Source organism: Syngnathoides biaculeatus, chromosome 17 (assembly GCF_019802595.1).
Source record: "Syngnathoides biaculeatus isolate LvHL_M chromosome 17, ASM1980259v1, whole genome shotgun sequence".
NCBI lineage: Eukaryota > Metazoa > Chordata > Actinopteri > Syngnathiformes > Syngnathidae > Syngnathoides > Syngnathoides biaculeatus.
The window spans coordinates 20,711,129-20,730,164 of NC_084656.1; the positions used below are offsets into that span (position 1 = coordinate 20,711,129).

At 47.9% G+C, this 19,036-nt stretch overlaps 1 protein-coding gene across 4 annotated transcripts; it reads right to left on the minus strand.

Annotated features, from left to right (window-relative positions):
• Positions 1–1,289: 1,289 nt before the first annotated feature.
• Positions 1,290–17,957, minus strand: LOC133490549 (huntingtin-interacting protein 1-related protein-like). 4 transcript variants are annotated; one of them, XM_061800770.1, is made up of 35 exons: positions 16,664–17,957; positions 16,535–16,582; positions 15,727–15,817; positions 15,100–15,163; positions 13,712–13,854; positions 13,259–13,315; positions 13,105–13,185; positions 12,887–12,963; positions 12,738–12,799; positions 12,025–12,165; positions 11,418–11,475; positions 11,014–11,089; positions 10,743–10,871; positions 10,441–10,563; positions 9,984–10,167; positions 9,793–9,881; positions 9,303–9,419; positions 9,137–9,238; positions 8,462–8,644; positions 8,129–8,239; positions 7,822–8,016; positions 7,542–7,689; positions 7,332–7,418; positions 7,104–7,211; positions 6,898–7,034; positions 6,686–6,796; positions 5,410–5,468; positions 5,292–5,322; positions 5,152–5,214; positions 4,142–4,242; positions 3,962–4,067; positions 3,757–3,880; positions 3,610–3,671; positions 1,945–2,523; positions 1,290–1,877 (listed from the first exon to the last, which is right to left on the minus strand). In XM_061800770.1, exons 3-35 carry the CDS (start codon positions 15,805–15,807, stop codon positions 1,836–1,838), a joined length of 3,831 nt encoding a protein of 1,276 aa, XP_061656754.1. In that variant the 5' UTR covers positions 15,808–15,817; positions 16,535–16,582; positions 16,664–17,957; the 3' UTR covers positions 1,290–1,835. The 4 variants fall into 4 exon arrangements, with proteins under 4 accessions (XP_061656754.1, XP_061656752.1, XP_061656753.1 ...); XM_061800768.1 differs by lacking the exon at positions 16,535–16,582 and having other exon boundaries at positions 17,773–17,957; XM_061800769.1 differs by having other exon boundaries at positions 15,727–16,582.
• Positions 17,958–19,036: the final 1,079 nt, after the last annotated feature.

Sequence of the window (19,036 nt, forward strand, 5' to 3'; positions counted from 1 at the left end):
GGCCCTCGGTAATATGTAAGGTTTCTTGCTAGTCACGTTGTTATTTGTCTTTCCTTTGCACTTTCCCTTTTTTGGGGGCTAAACAAGTCAAATTAATAATCCTTCATGATACCAAGAACTGAAAAAATGTCAAGATCACACGACCAGTTTTAAAACATGTCAAACTTTGAGGAAAAACCCAGCCGTAATACAAACTTTAAACCATGTCCTCCACATGTTTTAGGAGTACAAAGATGGCGGCCAACTGGCTTCAACCAATCGATACGCTGCTAAATATGTATGCGCTATCCAGTCTGTTTTTTTTTTTTGGGGGGGGGGGGGGAATCAGTGGTCGTCCTTCTAAATAAAACTGAGTGGAAATGATGCATCCTTCAAAATAAAATGCCAAACCTGCAACTGTGAGGCAGAATGCAGCATTCCGAATTTGGTTCTCGATTGAAGGCTGGAGCGTTCCCGTAAAATGTTATTTTTGAAAAAGTGACCAGCGCAGTTGATAGATCATATCTCTGTTTATATTTTTAAAGGATGCGACTCTTTTATTGTGAAAGGTGCAGTGTCTCCCTTTTCACACGAGTCCAGCTTCCTTTTTCCGTCCACATTCCGGTGTCTTCTCTCTCTCTCTCTCTCTCTCTCTCTCTTCTCTCTCTCTCTCTCTCTCTCTCTCTCTCTCTCTCTCTCTCTCTCTCTCTCTCTCTCTCTCTCTCTCGACTACACGTGAGGGAAACTGGCAGAATATTTTGGGCTGTGGAATGAAATGATTCATATTTCCAGTCTTGAGTACTGGAATCATTCGAAAGACTTCTGCTGCGACACATTTAGTCGAATTATATAATAGCCACTCGCATGTCATTGCGACTTTTTCATAAAACAGCAGGTTTCTTCTCATAATATTGCAACTTTATTTGCGTAATATTATGACTCTAATCTTGAATCAGTGAAAAATTATTTCTTGTAAAGTTCTGAATTCATTCCCCCAATATTGCCACTTTTTTATCTCATAACATGACTTTTTTTTGCACAATATTGCAGCTTTATTCTCATACATGACTTTATGGTCTTTTGTCATCGCGACATTTTTGGAATATCACAACAATCTTGGTGACGTTTTGGCTAAAATTGCAGGACGTTATGAATTTAACTTAGTAATATTTATCATAACATCACGACTTAGTTTAACGGTGAAAATGTATTCAGTGACATTTATTGGAATGTTACACAAATGAAATTTTACCACTAACAATATATAATATATATATGTATGATAAAAATAAACACCACATGGAACAGAAATAATGAAAGTTTTTAATCCATTGCCTTTATAAGACATTTAATCAAGCAACATAATTCCAACAAAACAGACAAAAAATGTGCAGAAATATGATATATATATATATCAGCAATTTAAAAAAAAAATGGGATATGTATGGGTCCTAGTTAGCATGTAAGCTCTTCAATTGTAGTTCCCAGACCAAAACACTAGATGGCGAAATATTTTCCATGCTTTAGCTCATTCTGGAACGAAAACATGCCAGGTAGCATAAATTAGATTAAAATGTTACATATTCATTATCCATTTCAGTTTCCTCCCACATCCCAAAAACATGCAACATTAATTGGAGACTTTAAATTGCCGCTAGGTGTGATTGTCTGCCTGTTGTCTGTCTCTACGTGGCCTGCGACTGGCCCGGCGACCAGTTCTGGGTGTAGCCCGCCTCCAGCCCGAAGATAGCCGGGATTTCCTCCAGCACTCCCCCTGACCCTTGTAAGGATAAGCAGCTCAGATGATGGAAGGATAGATGGATCGTCATGATCTGTGAGTCCCCCTCAGTCTGGCCTCAAGACTCCCCGGTCCCGGTTCCAGTTTCCCCTCGTTTGAACTGCAATAGAAGTGACACACGTGCAAATATCGGCCATTTTTGACACAATCAGAAATGTTCCTCTTACCGCGTTCTTAAAGAGGTTTCCGGATTTACTGAAGATGCTGGGTTTCCTCAGGTTGAATTTCCCAGACTCCGTCCCCTTGGAGTCGGCGCTCTGGGACTGCGAGGGGCGCTGGGAGAGCCCGGGTGTCGCCGAGGAGGCTTGCGAGCCGGAGTAGGAATGAGTATTTCCAGAATTCTGGCCGGGGGTCGGGGTGAAAGCTTTGGACGGCGTGTAAGGCTGAGACGACGCGTAAGGTTGCGACGATGGCGTGTAAGATTTCGCCGATGCGTAGGCCGGAGACGGCGTGTAGGCTTGCGATGGCGCGTAGGATTGAGGCAGCGAGAAGGATTGCGCCGCGCCGGGTGCGAAAGGGTTGGTAGATGCAAAGGTTGGAACAGAGGCGGGCTCGGGTGGCGGCGGCGGTGGGAAAGAGCTAGCATCCAGTAAAGTGGGCGGGGGCGGCGGCGGGAAGCTCTCGTCGCCGTCCAATATGTCGCCGCCGCCGTCCTGAATGGCGCCCAAGTCATAGTGGCGCTTCCTCAGCTCGCCCAGCCGGACGCGCTCCTGATCCAGTTGACTTTCCAGCTGCAAGACCCGCACCTGAGAACCAAAACCGCCAGAGATAAATGTAGCTCCGCTCTTAATGATGCTGAAGAAGTAGTTGTAGAAGTTCGGAAAAGAACTGAAGTTCCAAAATAGCTTTTATATGCTTTCAAAATGCACTTAGAACCGGAACCATCCCCAGACTGCCGAAACAGATCCCGATTCAGACACTCCCCGACATGAGCGGAAGACAAGGTAGAAGTAAATCGTATCCCTGTAAGACTTTCTAGTCAAAGGTTATTCCTGACCGCACTGATCAGCGGATCGGATCAGAGAGCGGAACTCTCAAAATCCCAGCCGAGACAAGTCCCATCGTCGTTGAAAGATATCGGAAAGATTATCCTTAAGAACGAACGGGGAGGAAGTCTTGTCATGCCATTATCCAAGCCGCTTATCCTCAAAAAGGTCACAGGAGAGCCGGAGCCTATCCCAGCTAGCTTCGGGCTAAAGCCGGACTACACCCCGAACGGGTCCCCAGTCGGCCGCAGGGTTAGGTATCGACACCATCACCGAGCGGGAAACGATCCCCACGCTGCCCGCACCAAAGTCGGGCATGTGTACCACTGCACCATCAGTGACTCTTACTGATCTATAGATCAGAGAAATTAGAATGTTCTGGAACGTTAAGCGTCTAACGCAAGTCCCAACCTCAGAAATCGGTGGATCCTGTCATAGACGTACACAAGTGAGACCATTAGGAAGCTAAAATGGGAAGAATGTCTATGTGCCCTGCGATTGGCTGGAAACCGGTTCAAGATGTACCCCGCCTCCTGTCCGTTGACAGCTGGGATAGGCTCCAGCACTCCCCGCGATCCCCGTGAGGATAAGCGGCAAAGAAAATCGATCAATTGAAGAATTTAGAGTCAAAACCAATTTCCGACCGTAACGATCACAGAAAAAACAAACGTCTGGAATCCCGTTTCGGACACTCCCCTTACACAGTCGAAGGACTTTGGCGGTTCTGTTGGCGATCTTATTTCCAGCCAACGATCTGGCAGCGACAGCCCGAATCTCAACATTCCCGAAATGGTTCGAGCAGACGGAATGACTAGAAAAATGTAATCCGTATCACGAACGACTCACCTGAGCCTCCATTTCCTCTTTTTTGAGCTTGATGAGCGACATTCCAGAGAAGTCCATCACCCCTGGGAAAACCAAGCCATGACGGCCATGATGGAAGTGTGTGACTTCACCCCTCGCAGTCCCTCCCCCGTTAAGGCGGGTCCTCACCTTGGTCCGAGATCTGCATCTGCCCGTGTTTGGTGGAGGTGACCACCACGGCGGCCATGTCGTTGACGTGGCGCGAGGCCTGCTGCAGCGTGGACAGCTTCCTGTTCCCGCGCTCCGCTTTCACCTGAGGGAGGGGCGGCGTGTTAGCGGGTTAGCACGTTAGCGCTCGCTGAGGTTCGGGGGGGGGGGGGGGGCGGTCACCCACCTTGGAGGCGGCGACCAACTGTGCGGTACTGGCGGCGATCTCGTGGGAGCACGCGATGAGTTCCTCGTACGTCCCCCGGTCGCCCACCACACGGTCGGCGGACTCCCTGAACACCGAGACGGGCGAGTTATGATCCACCCGTGAATATGGAAAATTAATCTGCCGTCAAAAACTGCTCACAGCAGCTGCGTGGCGCCCCAGCCCACCGCCTTGGAGGCCGAGATCAGCCCCTCCGTCCAGCGGGAATTTTTGGCGTAGAATTCTGTGACGGAGGCGGCTCCCTGGGGGAAAACAATACAGCCGCAAAAATTATCCCCCCCAAAAATTATTATTATTATTTTTAATTTTATTTATAATTAAATGTAATTATTGTTATTAGTAGTAGTAGTAGTAGTAGTATCATTATTATTAGTAGTAATAGTAGTATTGTTATCATTATTAGTATTAGTAATAATAATAAAAGAATAAAATTATTGTGCATACAAAAATGAAAATAAGCATTTCAATATTGTTTTATTCCTCTATATGAATATACAGGTATTGAAGAGCATTTTTTTTTGCGGGGGGGGGGGGTTGCAGTACAGTCTGGAAAATCATTTCATTTTTGTATTTATCTTTAAATACTGCAAATACAAATAATACATGAATTAAATTTGAGCATTAAGAGCTGCATTTTAATTCAAAAAATGTAAAAATTAAAAATTGATGTAAAACAATAGAATCTTTTTATTACAGTTATTAAATTAAATTGGTATTTTCAACATATTATTAAATACTAAAATTGTTTAATTTTGCTGCAGTTTTAACCTGCAAAATTTCTAATATTTCTTTCTATTATTCATACATTGTGTAAAATTTGTCAGTTTAGAAATAGGAAAAAAAAAATGACCGACGCATTTCATTAAAATATTTAGCAATGACAATTTCTGTTAGTATTTGTCCTCGGGTTGACTCCAAAAACAAATAAATAGATAAATATATATAATAAAATAAAAATATTGTAATAACAATCGATCAAATCAACTTCACATTTTTTTAGCTCACCAAGTCATCACTTAATAAATTATAATTAAAACATTTATAGGAAGATTTTTTTTTATCCATCCATGAAAAAAAATTTTGAATGAAAACATGAGACATGATTAAAAAAAATTTGAAAAATAATGAAATATTCATAAAAGTGTACTCACCCTCCCGCCCTCCACGATGTCCTTTTGCAGGTCGGTGGCGGCCGTCACCAGCATGTGGACGGCCTGCGGGCGCAGCACAACACATTTGCCTCGTCGCTTTTCAAGCTTAAAACCCGCAGAAAAGCCAAAACCGCGTCTACCTTCATGAGGTCCGAGCAGGAGCCCAGGATGCTTGCGGTGCGAAAACGCACCCAAAAAAGAAAAATGTCACCAATCGGCCGATAAAATTGATCGGGAGGGACGCGAGGCCCATCTCACCTCTGGTTGACTTCCAGCTTCAGGCCGCTGGTGTCCCTCCTGGCCTGCGACAAGATCTCCTGCGAGGACACGCGAGACGACGGCGGCGCCACGAATTCCGTCCACCGTGTGAAATTTGCGAGGCGTGTCCACAAAAACAACAACAAAAAAAAGATTGAAAGCGCATGAGCGGCCCGGCGTCTTGGTTCAGCAGCGCCCGGCAGAATTCAAAATATGATAATAATACAGAGGCGGCACGGTGGGTTAGCTAGAAAGCCTTGGGCTCACAGTTCTGAGGTCCCGGGTTCGATCCCGGCGCCGCCTGCGTGGAGTTTGCACGTTCTCCCCCTGCCTGCGTGGGTTTTTCCGGGTATTACGCTTTCCTCCCACATCCCCAAAACATGCGTTCAGTTGTCCCTAGGTGTGATTGTTGGTTTCCATGTGACTGCGATTGGCTGGCGACATTAATTGGACCCTCTAAATTGCCCGTCGGTGTGATTGCGAGTGCGACTGTTGACACCTGGGATCGGCTCCAACACTCTAGCGACCCTCCTGAGGGTAAGCGGCGAAAGAAAATGGATTGGAGACTCTAAATTGTCCCAAGGTGTGATTGTGAGTGTGGCCGTTTGTCTCGACGTGCCCTGCGATTGCCTGGTGACCAGTTCAGGATGTTCCCAGCCTCCTGACCGTTGACAGCTGCGAGAGGCTCCAAGCACTCCTAGTGACCCTTGTGAGGATAAGCGGCCAAGAAAATGGATGGATAGTTGGACACTCTAAATTGTCCCAAGGTGAGAATGTGAGTGCGGCTGTTTGTCACTATGTGCCCTCCGATTGGCTGGCAACCAGTTCAGGGTCTACCCCGCCCCCTGCCCGTTGACAGCTGCCAGAGGCTCCAAGCACTCCTCGTGACCCTTGTGAGGATAAGCGGCCAAGAAAATGGATGGATAGTTGGACACTAAATTGTCCCAAGGTGAGAATGTGAGTGCGGCTGTTTGTCACCATGTGCCCTCCGATTGGCTGGCAACCAGTTCAGGGTCTACCCCGCCCCCTGCCCGTTGACAGCTGCGAGAGGCTCCAAGCACTCCTCGTGACCCTTGTAAGGATAAGCGGCTAAGTAATTGGATGGATGGATAATTGGAGACTCTAAATTGTCCCAAGGTGTGATTGTGACTGCGGCCGTTTGTCTCGACGTGCCCTGCGATTGGCCGGCAACCGGTGCAGGTTGTACCCCGCGCCTCCTGCCCATTGACAGCACTCACTCAGCGCTCCCTTTTGAGGATAGGCGGCGCTGCCTTACGTCCATACGCAGCACGGCCTCCTCGATGGCGGTGGAGGTGGCCATCATCTCCTTGTCCACCATGTTGCCCAGCTCCTCCTTGAGGACGTCCTGGCCCTTGGGACGCAGCTCCTGAACCCCGACCGACAGCGAGTGCAAATTTGTGAGAAAATTTCACGTGAACGCTGAAGAGATAGAACAGAAATACCGTAACGTCGGTTCGAATCCCGCACCTGCGCCATGGCGAGGATGCGCTGGATGGCGTAGCGGATGGCGGTGGGGTCGGCTCTCTGCAAGCTGGCCTGCAGCTTCAAGTCCTTCAAGAACTGAAGGCAGTTATTGGCGCAGTCCCGACAGCTGTCAGTCAAGCCTAGACACAAAATCACCGAATCGGAACCGCGGCAGGAGATCCGACGAAAAACCGCATCGGGTGACTTACGGTCGGCCTGGTCCGTGGGGGCCGAGTGCGACGTGGCGCTGCCGTTCACGATGGTGTCGGCGGCCAAGTGGGAGAACTGAGTGACCGCCCGGAGCAGGCCGCTGGCGTCTGCGAGAACCGAAATGGTCGATCGCGACTAAAACGCGCAACAGCGGCGACCGGCAACAAACGCACCCAAACAAGTGAAAAAAACAACCCGACGCACCCGAAGACACAAAACCAACCAACCATTCCGGTTTGCCAGATAGATGACGTGGCTCTGCTGCATTTTCTCCACCGACACCAAAGTGGTCTCGGCCCGATTCACCAAATAATCTGACAGACGGCGGAAAACAAAAGAACCAGGAAGGATTTAGGGGGTCCTCGCCTTCGTGTGTTGAGGACTACTTTACGCTGTTAGCAAAGCGTCATTTCTGGACTTTTGTTTTGTTCCCGTACCGGGCGAGCAGACGCAGCGCACGTGGACCGGGTCGTCCAGTTTGGCGACGGCGTCCAGGATGATGCCCTCCGCCTCCACCACGGCGCACTGCAGCAGGCAGAACTGCTCCTCCTGGAGCTTGTGGGACAGCTCGCCTTCGCGGTTGGCCTGCTTACACGGACGGACACGGTCAGGGACCGGGAGGCGCCGAGCGAGCGCCAGACGTGCAGTTGCCAGTGGCAGAATCATGAACCGCTGAAGTCTTTTCAGTCCGTGAGTCTGGCAAATGGCGCGGCACACCTGCTGCTGTAGCTGCGCGTGCAGGGTTCCCAGCTCCATGTTGCTGCGCTGGCGTTCCTGTTCCAGCGAACTCTTCTGCAGGTGCGCCTGCTGCCGGAGGGAGCCCAGCTCGGCCTCCTGCTCCCGCACCGAGCGCAGCAGCGCCTCCTTCTCCGCCTGGAGGCCCGCCAGCGTGCTGCTCAGCTGCGAACCGCTCTGGAACGACGGAACAGCGCTCGTCTTTGCCCGGAACCGTCACCGTAGACGCGCGTTCCACTGTAACCCGACTCCGGGGGAAGGCAACTTAGTCTCGAGTCGACGTACGCACCAGCTCTTTGCTCTGCAGGTTGCTGTTGACGCGCGCCAGCTCGGCTCGGGTGGTGTCCAACTCGCGCTGAAGCCTGTCGATCTCCAACTTCTGCTGGGCGTTGATGGTGAACTGTGGACCGGACTGGTCACTCTCTCGCACATTTTCCTCCGGGTAACCCTCCTAAATCGTTTCCCCTTCTCCCAACTTTCCGCACTACATTCTCTCCTGTCTTCCCATACATTGAAACATTGCAGTGGATCAGGTCTAGAACCTTTATCCTCTCCTACCTTTTCCCCCGCCTGAACCATTTGCCTCGCCGACCCACCTCTACCTCGTCCTCGGTCTTCTTACCTGCTGCTGCAGCTGGGCCCTGAGGGCCTCCAACTCCCGGTTCAGGCGATCCCTCTCCAGGTCGGCGGCGCTCTGCTGTTGCCTCAGCGACGACAGGTCACCGTCGCGCTCCTGGGCCGAGCGCAGGAGGGAGTCGCGCTCGGTCTGCAGGGCGGCCAGGGTGCTGCTGGCCTGGGAGCCTTCCTAGAAGACCGGGTGATACGCCATTATGCTAACCGGGCCAGCCACACACTCCCGTTATTTGAAATTCTAGTTCTATTTTTATATTATTTGGTCTAATATCACAAAGTACCCAGAGAAATACAAGCTAAGAAGGTCTTAGTAGTAGTAGCCGCGTTAGTCATGCTACTCAGATGAATCCTCGGTACGATCCGTGGCAGCAACAAACAAAACCAGACCAAGAATGTTATTCTTTGTTCAATTTCCAAAATCAACACAAATCAATGAATTGAAAAAGTTCTTCTTCTTAGATGAAACCGAGATTTGTTTGTTCGGTTTAGCCGTGGCGCTAACAAGCCAAAGGAGCTAATGATGCTAGCCGCGTACAGTCGCATCTTTCCGTCTCAATTGTCTTCTCCAAGGGGAGCAAATACTTTTATCATGGGTGAAATAGTTCTACGCTATTGTTAGCATTGTTATCCAAAATCCTTACGCTATGCTACGTTAGCATCTCACCATCTCCTTGCTCTCCAGAGTGCTGCGAAGAAGCGCTAACTCGGCTCTCTGCTCCAGGAGTTCTTTATTCAGCCTGTCGGCCTCGTTCTGCCGCTGGTGGATCTGACGGAGCGAGGCCACCGCGTTAAACGTTAGCGGTTAGCGCCTTCCGCCGGCGAGGCCTCACCAAGTTCGTCTTCTCCCGGCGCAGGTTCTCCAGCTCGCTCTCCAGCTTCTGTTTGGTCCTGCACATCTCGTCTTGGTCTTGTTTGGTGTGAGCCAGCTGCTTGTTCGTTTCTGCGTTCTGCACGCCAGGAACGTACCGAAATGAGTCCACTGGGGGTTTCGCGCCACACCCAGAAACTGGTTTATTGCCGACACGGCATCCCAAAATTAGATATGGATATGTAAAGACATCGTCAACTGGTATGACGTATTGATTTAAAGAAAATAATCATCCACCGGAAATCCACATGCACAAGGTGAAGACTCTCCCTGACAACCCGGCCTAAATTTAGCTCCGCCCAACAAACGGAGCTAGTCAAGACTTTATGTCTTCAACACACTGTACTTCCTTGACACCAATCTGTACACTTTCCTATTGAGAGAGGCCTTTGACGGCATCTCTTTGCTCGCAGAACTTGTGAATCGTGAACTACGGGGCGTTTTTACCATACCCGCTTCATCAGGTCGGCGTGACTGGTGACCAGCTCGGCGTGTTTCTCCTTGAGTTGACCGAACCGAAGCTCGGCTGCCTGCGCCCGACCTGCCGAGGGAAGAAAAGTCGGCCGCAAATGACGTGAATAGAAAAAAAAAAACAAACTGCAAAACCATAAAACGGGCAAAGAGTTTGTTGCAGCGCGTTTACCGTCGGCTTCCTTGAACCCGATCTGGGCGCCCACGTTGGCTACGTTGGCGGATCGCAGCGCGTCCACCTCCATGCGGAGGTGCTCGTTCTCCACCTGGGCCATCTGCCTGTGCGTGCGGTGCTCCTCCACCTCCGCCTCGAGGTGGTTCACTTGAGCCCGGAGCTCCGTCACGCACCTCTGAGCCTGCCCGCATGCGCACGCAGTTTTAGCTAAGTTTTCCAGTCAAATATTCTTTTTGTATTTTTCAGCACTATTTTTATACTCAACCCTATTAGATTTGATTTTCGGTATTTTATTAACACTGTGATCTAAGTCAGAACCGAGGCTGCTCTTGTTTTCTTTGTCACATCTAGTGCGGTGTACCTCAAGGCTCCCATGTAGAGCCAAACTTTTTTTTGTTGTTAGGATGAAATCAACCTTTTTTTTGTTTTGTTTTTTGACTGCAATATACTGTACCTCTGATTTGATGAGTTGAAGTTCTGGTTTCAGGACATCCAGTTCTCTCCTCAGGCTCTCGTTCTCATTGTGCTGAGTCCTCGGGTCCGCATCAGGCACACCCATCTGACTCAGCAGGTAATACTACCGTGACGCAAAGATTGCAATACTTCAACGCTACCGAGAGCTACACAGGTTAGGTTAGCCAGCGGCTGTAGTACAAATATTTAATCGCTGGACTTTAGTCGGTTTTTCAGGTAGGTAACGTATTTTTCTGATAACTTTTGACTTCTACCTCCTGCTTTTGAAAACCGAGAACAGACCTGATCCGAGTCCCGTGAGTCGGCGTGCGGCTCGGGTTCGTTGTCATCAAAGCGGTCCTCGTTGGCAATCACCACCACCGGCCTCTTGTACTCGGCCAACGCAGCTGCACGCAGGAAGTTCGGAGGACCCTTGACGCCGGGGGAGGGGGGACAAGTAAGAACATCGACATAAATACCACTTTATATTTGTATATTAAAGATGAATTGTTACTTTCATGACTTTTAAGTAGGGCAAATGATGGTCAAAGATAAAAAAAAAACTGTTACACACATCTGGGAGTTCTGGGATCTGGATGATGGTTTTGAAGAACTCGATCTCTCTGGCCCGGTTGAAGAACTGCTTGAGGCTGGGGAAGAAGACATAAGCTATAGTTATGACTAAATATGAAATGCTTTTAACCTTTGTTTGGGACTGCCTCACAGTTCTGAGGACCTGAGTTCAAATGCGACCTCGCCGGGTTCTCCGGTTTCCGCCCACATGCAATATTAATTGGACACTAAATTGCCCAAAGGTGTGACTGTGCCCCGCGATTGATGGGCGACCAGTTCAGGGTGTACCCCGCCTCCTGGCCGAAGATAGCTGGGATAGGCTCCAGCGCTCCAGCGACCCTCGTGAGGATAAGTGGTACAAGAAATGGATGGATCTCTATGCTTGTGCGGTAGAATTAATTGTACCTGTTGAATAGCTCCCGGAATCGCTCTCTGTGGCCGAGAAGAACATCCGCCGCAATCCCTACAAGTGACACAAGATGAGCAACATGAAATTTGGTGGACTTGTCTATCGTGAGTTGACTGACCAAAAAAATAAAAAAAACGTCACATAAAAACCAGAAAACAGACAGGAAGTCCACCAATTTTGGTTTGGAGTGGCCATTTTGGCTCAGGTGCACCCTCCAGAAATTTTTTCAAAGAATCCAGCCCCCGACGTGAATTTCTATGAGCAACGTGACATTTGGCAGGCTTGTTAATAACAAGTACACAAACAAACAAAACTATTTGGTAGCCTAGAATAAGTAGGCCCACAAAACAAAATCAGAGCCGAGAGCCATCTTGGTCCAGATTTATGGTCAAATTCAGCCCACCAAAGCCGACTTCAATCAGGAACACCAAATTTAATTCGACTCACAAAAACATCTCGAAAAGCTCTCGCTGAAATAAAAGCAGTACGTCAAATTACGGTACCGGACAAATGGGACGTTTGTTTTGCCTTTTTGCTGTATCGATTGGTCGCCTGATTCGTTCAAAGTTGGATTATTGCGCGCGGTGTGCGCAGGTGACTCACGGGAGTGAAGTTTGAAGAGGAGGCGGACGCAGAAGTGGTAGAGAAAGCTGCAGTCGGGGATGAGCGGGATCAGAGGCAAGAGGCGGCACTGTCCCGCCGGCGAGTTGGGTTTGGCTCCGTTGGTGTCCAGCTGACGGAGAACTGGCAAAACCGGATGAAGACCATTTGGAAATCCTAGTCTACAGGCGTGTATTCAAGTACGGTGAACCTCCGTTAAATCATTATTGTCATGTTACAGGTTTATTTATTTTTATTTTACACAGGAGCCAGATGAGGCGGCTGGGGGATCTGATCCGGATGCCTCCCGGACGACTCCCCGGAGAGGTGTTCTGGGCACGTCCCACCGGAAAGAGACCCCGAGGACGACCCAGGACACGCCGGAGAGACTATGTCTCTCGGCTGGCCTGGGAACGCCTCGGGATCCCTCCGGAAGATCTGGTAGGAGTAGCCGGGGAAAGGGAAGTCTGGGTCACCCTGCTGAAGGTACTTCCCTCGCGACCCGACCCGGGGAAGCGGTAGAAAACTGATGGGTGGATTTTACAGAGGCAAGTTGCAACTTCCATTTATGTGTCTTCTGAGGTGTTTTGCGTAAACCGTCATACTTTTGTTAGATCATTTTTAAAATTTGATCGCTATTTTTGACCAAAGGTGAGTGGCTCTAGGACGTATCCCTTGCAATACACGGGGGTTCACTGTAAGTTTTAGAAACAAACCGGTTTCAGCCAGCTTGAGTCCAGCGTCCCAGTATTCCAACAGCTCCTGTGTCATATCCAACCTACAGTCAATCCAGACACACTCATATAGAATAACACAACCCAAAAACAACAACAACAACAACAACACACGTTTGTGACGATCTTACACTCTGTTCATGTCGGTTCCAGCTTCTCGCTCTAAAGTCTCATCCGAGGCCTCCAGGTTAGCCGGAATGGCTTTGTGCTGTGAATGTAGAAAAAGGGTCAGTGAATGCAATAATCTACAATAATCGCGTTCTCGTGATAATTTAATACAAGCTACGGTAGTATTTTGTTCTCTCGCTAGCTGTTGGCAAAAAAAAAAAAAAATAATCCAAAAGTTTACCTGAGCATGAAACTCCATCTTGAGGCAGAGGAATTTGGTGGACAAGGCGACGATGTGGCCGTAGCGATCGTGTAGGTTGCCCTACGAGGGGAACCACGCGCCGATATGAGACCGCCGTAGTAGCCGCAGTACCCGCGAGACGGCGGACACTCACCCACAAGGCGCCCATGTCCTTCACGTTCCGACAGTGTCTGTGCGAGTCCCTCACGGCCTGCCGGAGGTAAAAGTGATTGGTTAAAAGTGCCCTTCTATGTTGTGCCGTTTCAAAGACGCGCAGACCTACAAGTGTGCACGACTACTTATAAATGGGGGCGTGGCTGCGTCCAGAATCAAACAATCACAACCAGTCGACTAGAAGAGCAGAAGGAGGCGCTTTACATGGTGGCAGGTGTGCGCTGAGTCGCTCAACATGAGTTTTAAGGTGATTGGTTCATTTGGAACACAACCGTATCACCAGTTGCGAGGGTGTGCACACTTGTACAACCCCAAAAATTTAGAAATATTCTATTAGAATTTGAGATTTGATGTTACGGGTTATGGTTGCCATGAAGAATGTGAAATGTTTTGAAAAGATGAATGGTTTGAGAAGGTCCGGTTGAGTCCTTACGTTGCGATGTCCGTCTCGCAGGACTTTGTGCAGCAGGTAGCAGAACTTCCAGCTGATGATGGCGTTGCTGGACAGCGGCAGGTTGAGGATGTACGACCACATGGTGGACGCGCCCCCTTCCTTGTGACTGCCCAGGAGGATGTCTTCAGTGGCTGTCAAGGGAAATGGAACCCAGGAATCCGCAGTTGGGGAAACGTAAGAGGTTCTGGTACCTCGGTGGTTTTCTGCACAGCTGGTTCTGGTACTTTGAACTCATTGTTATGCTGGTTTTAGAACTGTATCTGGTCGTGTAAATTGTTCTGATACTTGGCCTGTTACAAGTAGTGGTTCTGCTACTATATCTAGTTCTGGGACTGGTTTGAGTAACATCGCAAGGGTCCCACCATCTCATTGCTTCTGCTGCTGAAGCTCATTTTAGTGAGACTTGTCACTGAAAGAGGTTCTGGAACTATGTCTGGAACTGGACCCATTACACTTACTGGTTCTAGCAATATAAATGGTTCTGTTACCGGTAGCGGTGCAGCTACTACAAGTGGTTCTGGTGCTTAATTTGTTACTGGACATGATTCTGATACAATAGCTGGTTCTGGTACTTTGAACTCATTGTTATGCTGGTTTTAGAACTGTATCCGATAGTATAAATGGTTCTGATACTGGACCTGTTACAAGTAGTGGTTCTGCTACTATAACTGGTTCTGGGACTGGTTTGAGTAACATCACAAGGGTCCCACCGTCTCACTACTTCTGCAGCAGTAGATCGTTTTAATTATCCTTGTACTGGATGTGTTACTGAAAGTGGTTCCGGGACTCTGTCTGGAACAGAACCCATTACACTTACTGGTTCTGTTATTGGGAGAGGTTCTGGTGCTGTAAGTGGTTCTGGTGCTTGATTAGTTACTGCACATGATTCTGGAACTATAACTAGTCTGGTACTGAAACTGCTTCTAATACTTGACCCTTTAATGGTAGTGGTTCTCGTACTATAACTGGGGCTGGTACTGGATCTGTTACTGGTAGTCATCTGGTATTACAACTGGTCCTTTTACTGGACCAGTTACTGGAAGTGGTTCTGATACTGGACCCATTACGGGTAGTTGTTCTGGTACGATATGTTTGTGATACTAGACATATTAGTGCTAATGGTTCTGGTACTCATCACATGCGGTTTAGAGTTCTGATAAACAGGAAAGGTGTAATATAACAATTGACCCAAAACGGTGTTTACAATTTGGAGTTATTTGCTGGTACTGGTACTTGTGCGGGAACTGGTTTTGATAAATTTGGTACTAGTTCTGGTATTATCCCAAGGAAGGTCTGAGATTCTGCTTCTGGTTGTGGTACTGATAGTAGAACCTGGTCTTGGTTAGGAACCCAAACGAAAAGGATACTGCGCACATATTTAGATTTGGGTGGCGTTTCAGCCGGGGTCAGACACTTGCTGATGTACTGCAACTGCAAAACAAAAACACAAAAAACTTCAATCCACGCCCATGCACACTAATTTCATTACTGTAGGCAAAACTGCTAATGACAATCCTTTAACATCACCGTACACCCACTACTGAACTCTTCATATAATAATATATTCATATCCTGAACTACACATGCATTACAGCACAGGTGTCCAACTCAAGGCCCGGGGGCCAGATCTGGTCCGCCACATCATTTTACACGGCCCGCGAAGGCAAATCGTGTGCGCTAACTCCCGTGATTCTTGCTCAAATCTGTACCAAAATTTCAAATTTCACGTATCAATATATGATGAGGTGATTAAAGATTTTTATGGCTTCACAGTCATAACGGGGAAACTGAGGGAAATGTGGCCCGTGACAAAAATGAGTTTGACACCTCTGCATTACAGTATCTAATCATCATAATATAATAATAATATATTTTTTTTTCCCACGAGCATTTGTAGACGTAGAGTCAAGCAGAAGCCATCGGCTACATAGTTTGATTTTACAGTAATTAGCGCATTTTTAAAAAATGTCATTTCTCAACGTGTATTTTTTTACCTGCTGTTTTCCAAACTGTTCCTTCTCCGCCGCCAGAGCCTTTTCCGTCCGGTTCTCGCTTTTGTTCTTGGTTTTGCTCATCTCGTCGTTCCTGCGATGTAAAATCCAATCCGCCCGTTTCAACCACGTCCAACAACAACAACAACCAACGTGTCCTTTAAATGGTTTTCAATCCAGTCCAAAAGTCCTCTAAAGTCCTCTAAAATCCAGGACGAACAGCTCAGAAACTACTCCTTCATTCACATCCCAATAAAATAATAACAAAATAAAAAATCCTGGCAAAGATTTTCTCTCAAATGTCCATCCATCTTTCACCGCATTTTATTTATATATACATAAATATAGAAAAATAAATTGAAATGCAAAGTAGGCGCGTCAAAACGTGTCAGTGCGTGTCGTCGGACCAACCGGCAGGGAATCGAAGTGAGGGCGGTGAAACTGGTCGCGGCAGCCGGAAGAAAACCGGTGTGAACCCTGCAAAACCGGTTTCGCGACAATCCCTCGCGCAGGAACTCGCTCGCACATTTGCGAAGCTCACGCTCGTGCTCTCTCGCACTCTCTCACAAACACAAACTAGACGCGGTTTTAAAAAATTTTTGCAAATTTGTCAGTCATGTACTCACTCGTGAACACAAAAACCTCCTCGCGATCTAGTACGCAAGGGCCCAAAATGTACTGCGAGAAAACAACGATTGATCGCAAATCCATGTCCCGCTTGTTCAGGATGGTGAATGTCCAGTAGGACGTGTGTATGAGGATGCCAATAGTTGGCCTCCAAATGTCAGAATCAGAACCAGAATCAGCCAACCCCCAATGCTGGTCTGAACAGCATTTCTCTTCGGGTGGAGCTCCAGCGCTGTCAAAGCAAAACAAGAAACCAGGTGTGAACACACCCAAACCACACCGGCTGGCATTTTGACACCTGAAAAGGGTTTACGTGGAGGGTCGGGGGGTTAACGTGGTGGTTGTCCGTCCAACGGTTCTGGTGAAGGAGGTCTCTAGAAGCTTTGAGGAGGCCCCAGATCATGGGGAATGATCCAGAACCTGTCAACATGTCCCCACTCTGGGGGGGGCCTACTAGCATACTACCAGTTAGCATGTTAGCATTTGATCAACTCTCATTTGAAATCCGACAACACGTGAAATAATTTCTGTACTCAGGTTGCGATCTCGCTGTATGTTAGCATATCAGCTGTTAGCATGTTAGCGATTGATCTATTCTCATGAAGAAGTCGATCACCAGCGCTCGAAGTACATCTATATATTGTAACTTCTTTTTTTTTGGACTCTGGCTGCAATTAAATAACCAACGACGAGCTAAGGCTAGCAACGAGCTATTCTAGCGACGAGCTAAAGTAAGGGTCCGAACACATATGAATGAAAATGAGAGATAAAAGAGATTCAAACCACAACGTGAAGAAAGTTGGAGCTTGAGGGTTGTGTCCACTTATCCAGTGTCCTCTAAGTCCTCACGGTCCTCGTTGTAGTCTTCCTCCATTTGGTCCGAAGTTGGCGCTAGCTAGCGTTAGCTCGTCGCTAACTAGCTATGTGAATCGTGTACCTTGTGTGTTGACTTTGTTTATTTGATTGTCTTTATTTGACTATCTGCAGCCGGATGGGGGGCACAAGCCAGTCCAATCTGTAGGCCGGTCCCAAGTCCGGGTAATGTGGACATGGCAGCTGTTACTATATTAACGACTCCCATGAGAACTAGTACCCGAGTACAATGTGTGATGTAAAACCCTTTGTTGTATGTCTTAATGGTTTCTACACTTGGGTCGGTATCTCGCTGTATGTTAGCAAGTCGACTGTTGGCATGTTAGCATTTACCAGACTACACCGAAAGTTGTGATCCACTTTTGAGACTTTTGGTACACAAATTACTAGCCTGCTAGATGCTAGCATCTGTTGTTTATCAATCTTTGAAATAGAATTCAACCACAGGATGTGACCCACGTCCAGCAACCAGGGAAGTTTCCTCAGATCGCCATTTTGCGATACGTTAGCGTAAAAACTGTTAGCATATTATTTATAATGACATCGTACAAGAGCGACGTAAGGGTGCCCGAATGGACTCTTCCAGGAGAAGAGAGGTGGTCGGGTTGTGGCGACGTCTTTCCTTGCAGACTTTTGAAAAGAAGGGATTCAGTCCTGACTGGCAGCTCGCAATTACGACAGGATGTGGAATTATTCTGACAGGATATGAGTGCGTTGAGAGTACACGATGACATAGTACAATCAAACAGCAAAATAAAGCTATAAAGGTAACTGGAGTTGTAGTGCCGGGTGTCACCCCACATGGCCGTGAAAGTGCGTTTTGTATTTGTCTGAATGAGATATGTAATGAAGCGGAGGGGCCCCGGGACAGAGCCCTGGGGCACACCTGTGGTGACTGGGCTGACACGAGTGAATCTGACAGGAAGTGAGGGATTCTAAGGTTGGGAGGTTAATGATTAAAGTTAAATAAACTGTGATTGTGACAGGAAGCGAATGATTTTGACAGGAAGTAAGCGATTACGACCTGAAGAGATTGATTTCCAACAGGAAGTGTGTGATTGTGACAGGAAATGAGGGATTCAGGACCCGGTGATCTTTTTTTTTCTCTCCAGGAAATTAGGGATTGTCATTTTAACATGACGCCGACAGACTCGTTTACACTCGGCGGCAGATTAGAAGCAACAAAAAATTAATTTTGGCCGCGACAGTGACACGGAGGCGGGAACACGCCGGAGGAATGCGACTCGACGGGAAAGACGCAAACACCGTCGATTGTTCGCTTCCTTGTGGTGAGGGCGAGAGAATGTCAGGCACGGAGGTCGGTTTGGTCGCAGGGCACAGGAAGTGCAGCCCTTAAACAACGCGGTCCTGGTTGGAGCGAACCAGTTCTCGACGTTCGGCCTCCCCGCTTGGGGAAGCGACACAATCACGAGTCCGACACGATGCGTGAAGGATGTCCAGTGTGACGGAGTGACTCATTTCTGATTCTTCTACACAAGGAAGTAAATTTATTGTGACAGGAAGTGAATGAATCTCGAGAGGAAGCTAGTAGGGTTGGGCACTATGACCTGAAAACAAAACCGTTTCTGATTTCAAATCAAACTGATGCATCCTGGGATCTTTCGGGCCGTGCAGGGGAACATCTTGAACGAACAAGCCCACCCCATTTTTACATTTACACCCTTAAAATTAATTTTCAAAAGGAATTCATCAACCCTCCCCCCGACACCGCTAATGCAGTTAATTCTTATAAAATTGACATTAAATTAAATTTTAGAAAAGTTTTTTTTAACATTTTTTTAAACCACAGAGC

Coding starts and splice junctions, on each gene's coding strand:
- LOC133490549 (XM_061800768.1), bottom strand. CDS start 17,957: ATGTCATCGTGTACTCTCAACGCACTCATATCCTGTCAGAATAATTCC. Junction 12,166..12,737: donor ACTCAAGCTGGCTGAAACCG/GTTTGTTTCTAA, acceptor CGGTTTTGCCAG/TTCTCCGTCAGCTGGACACC. Junction 9,882..9,983: donor CGGGTTCAAGGAAGCCGACG/GTAAACGCGCTG, acceptor TTCCCTCGGCAG/GTCGGGCGCAGGCAGCCGAG.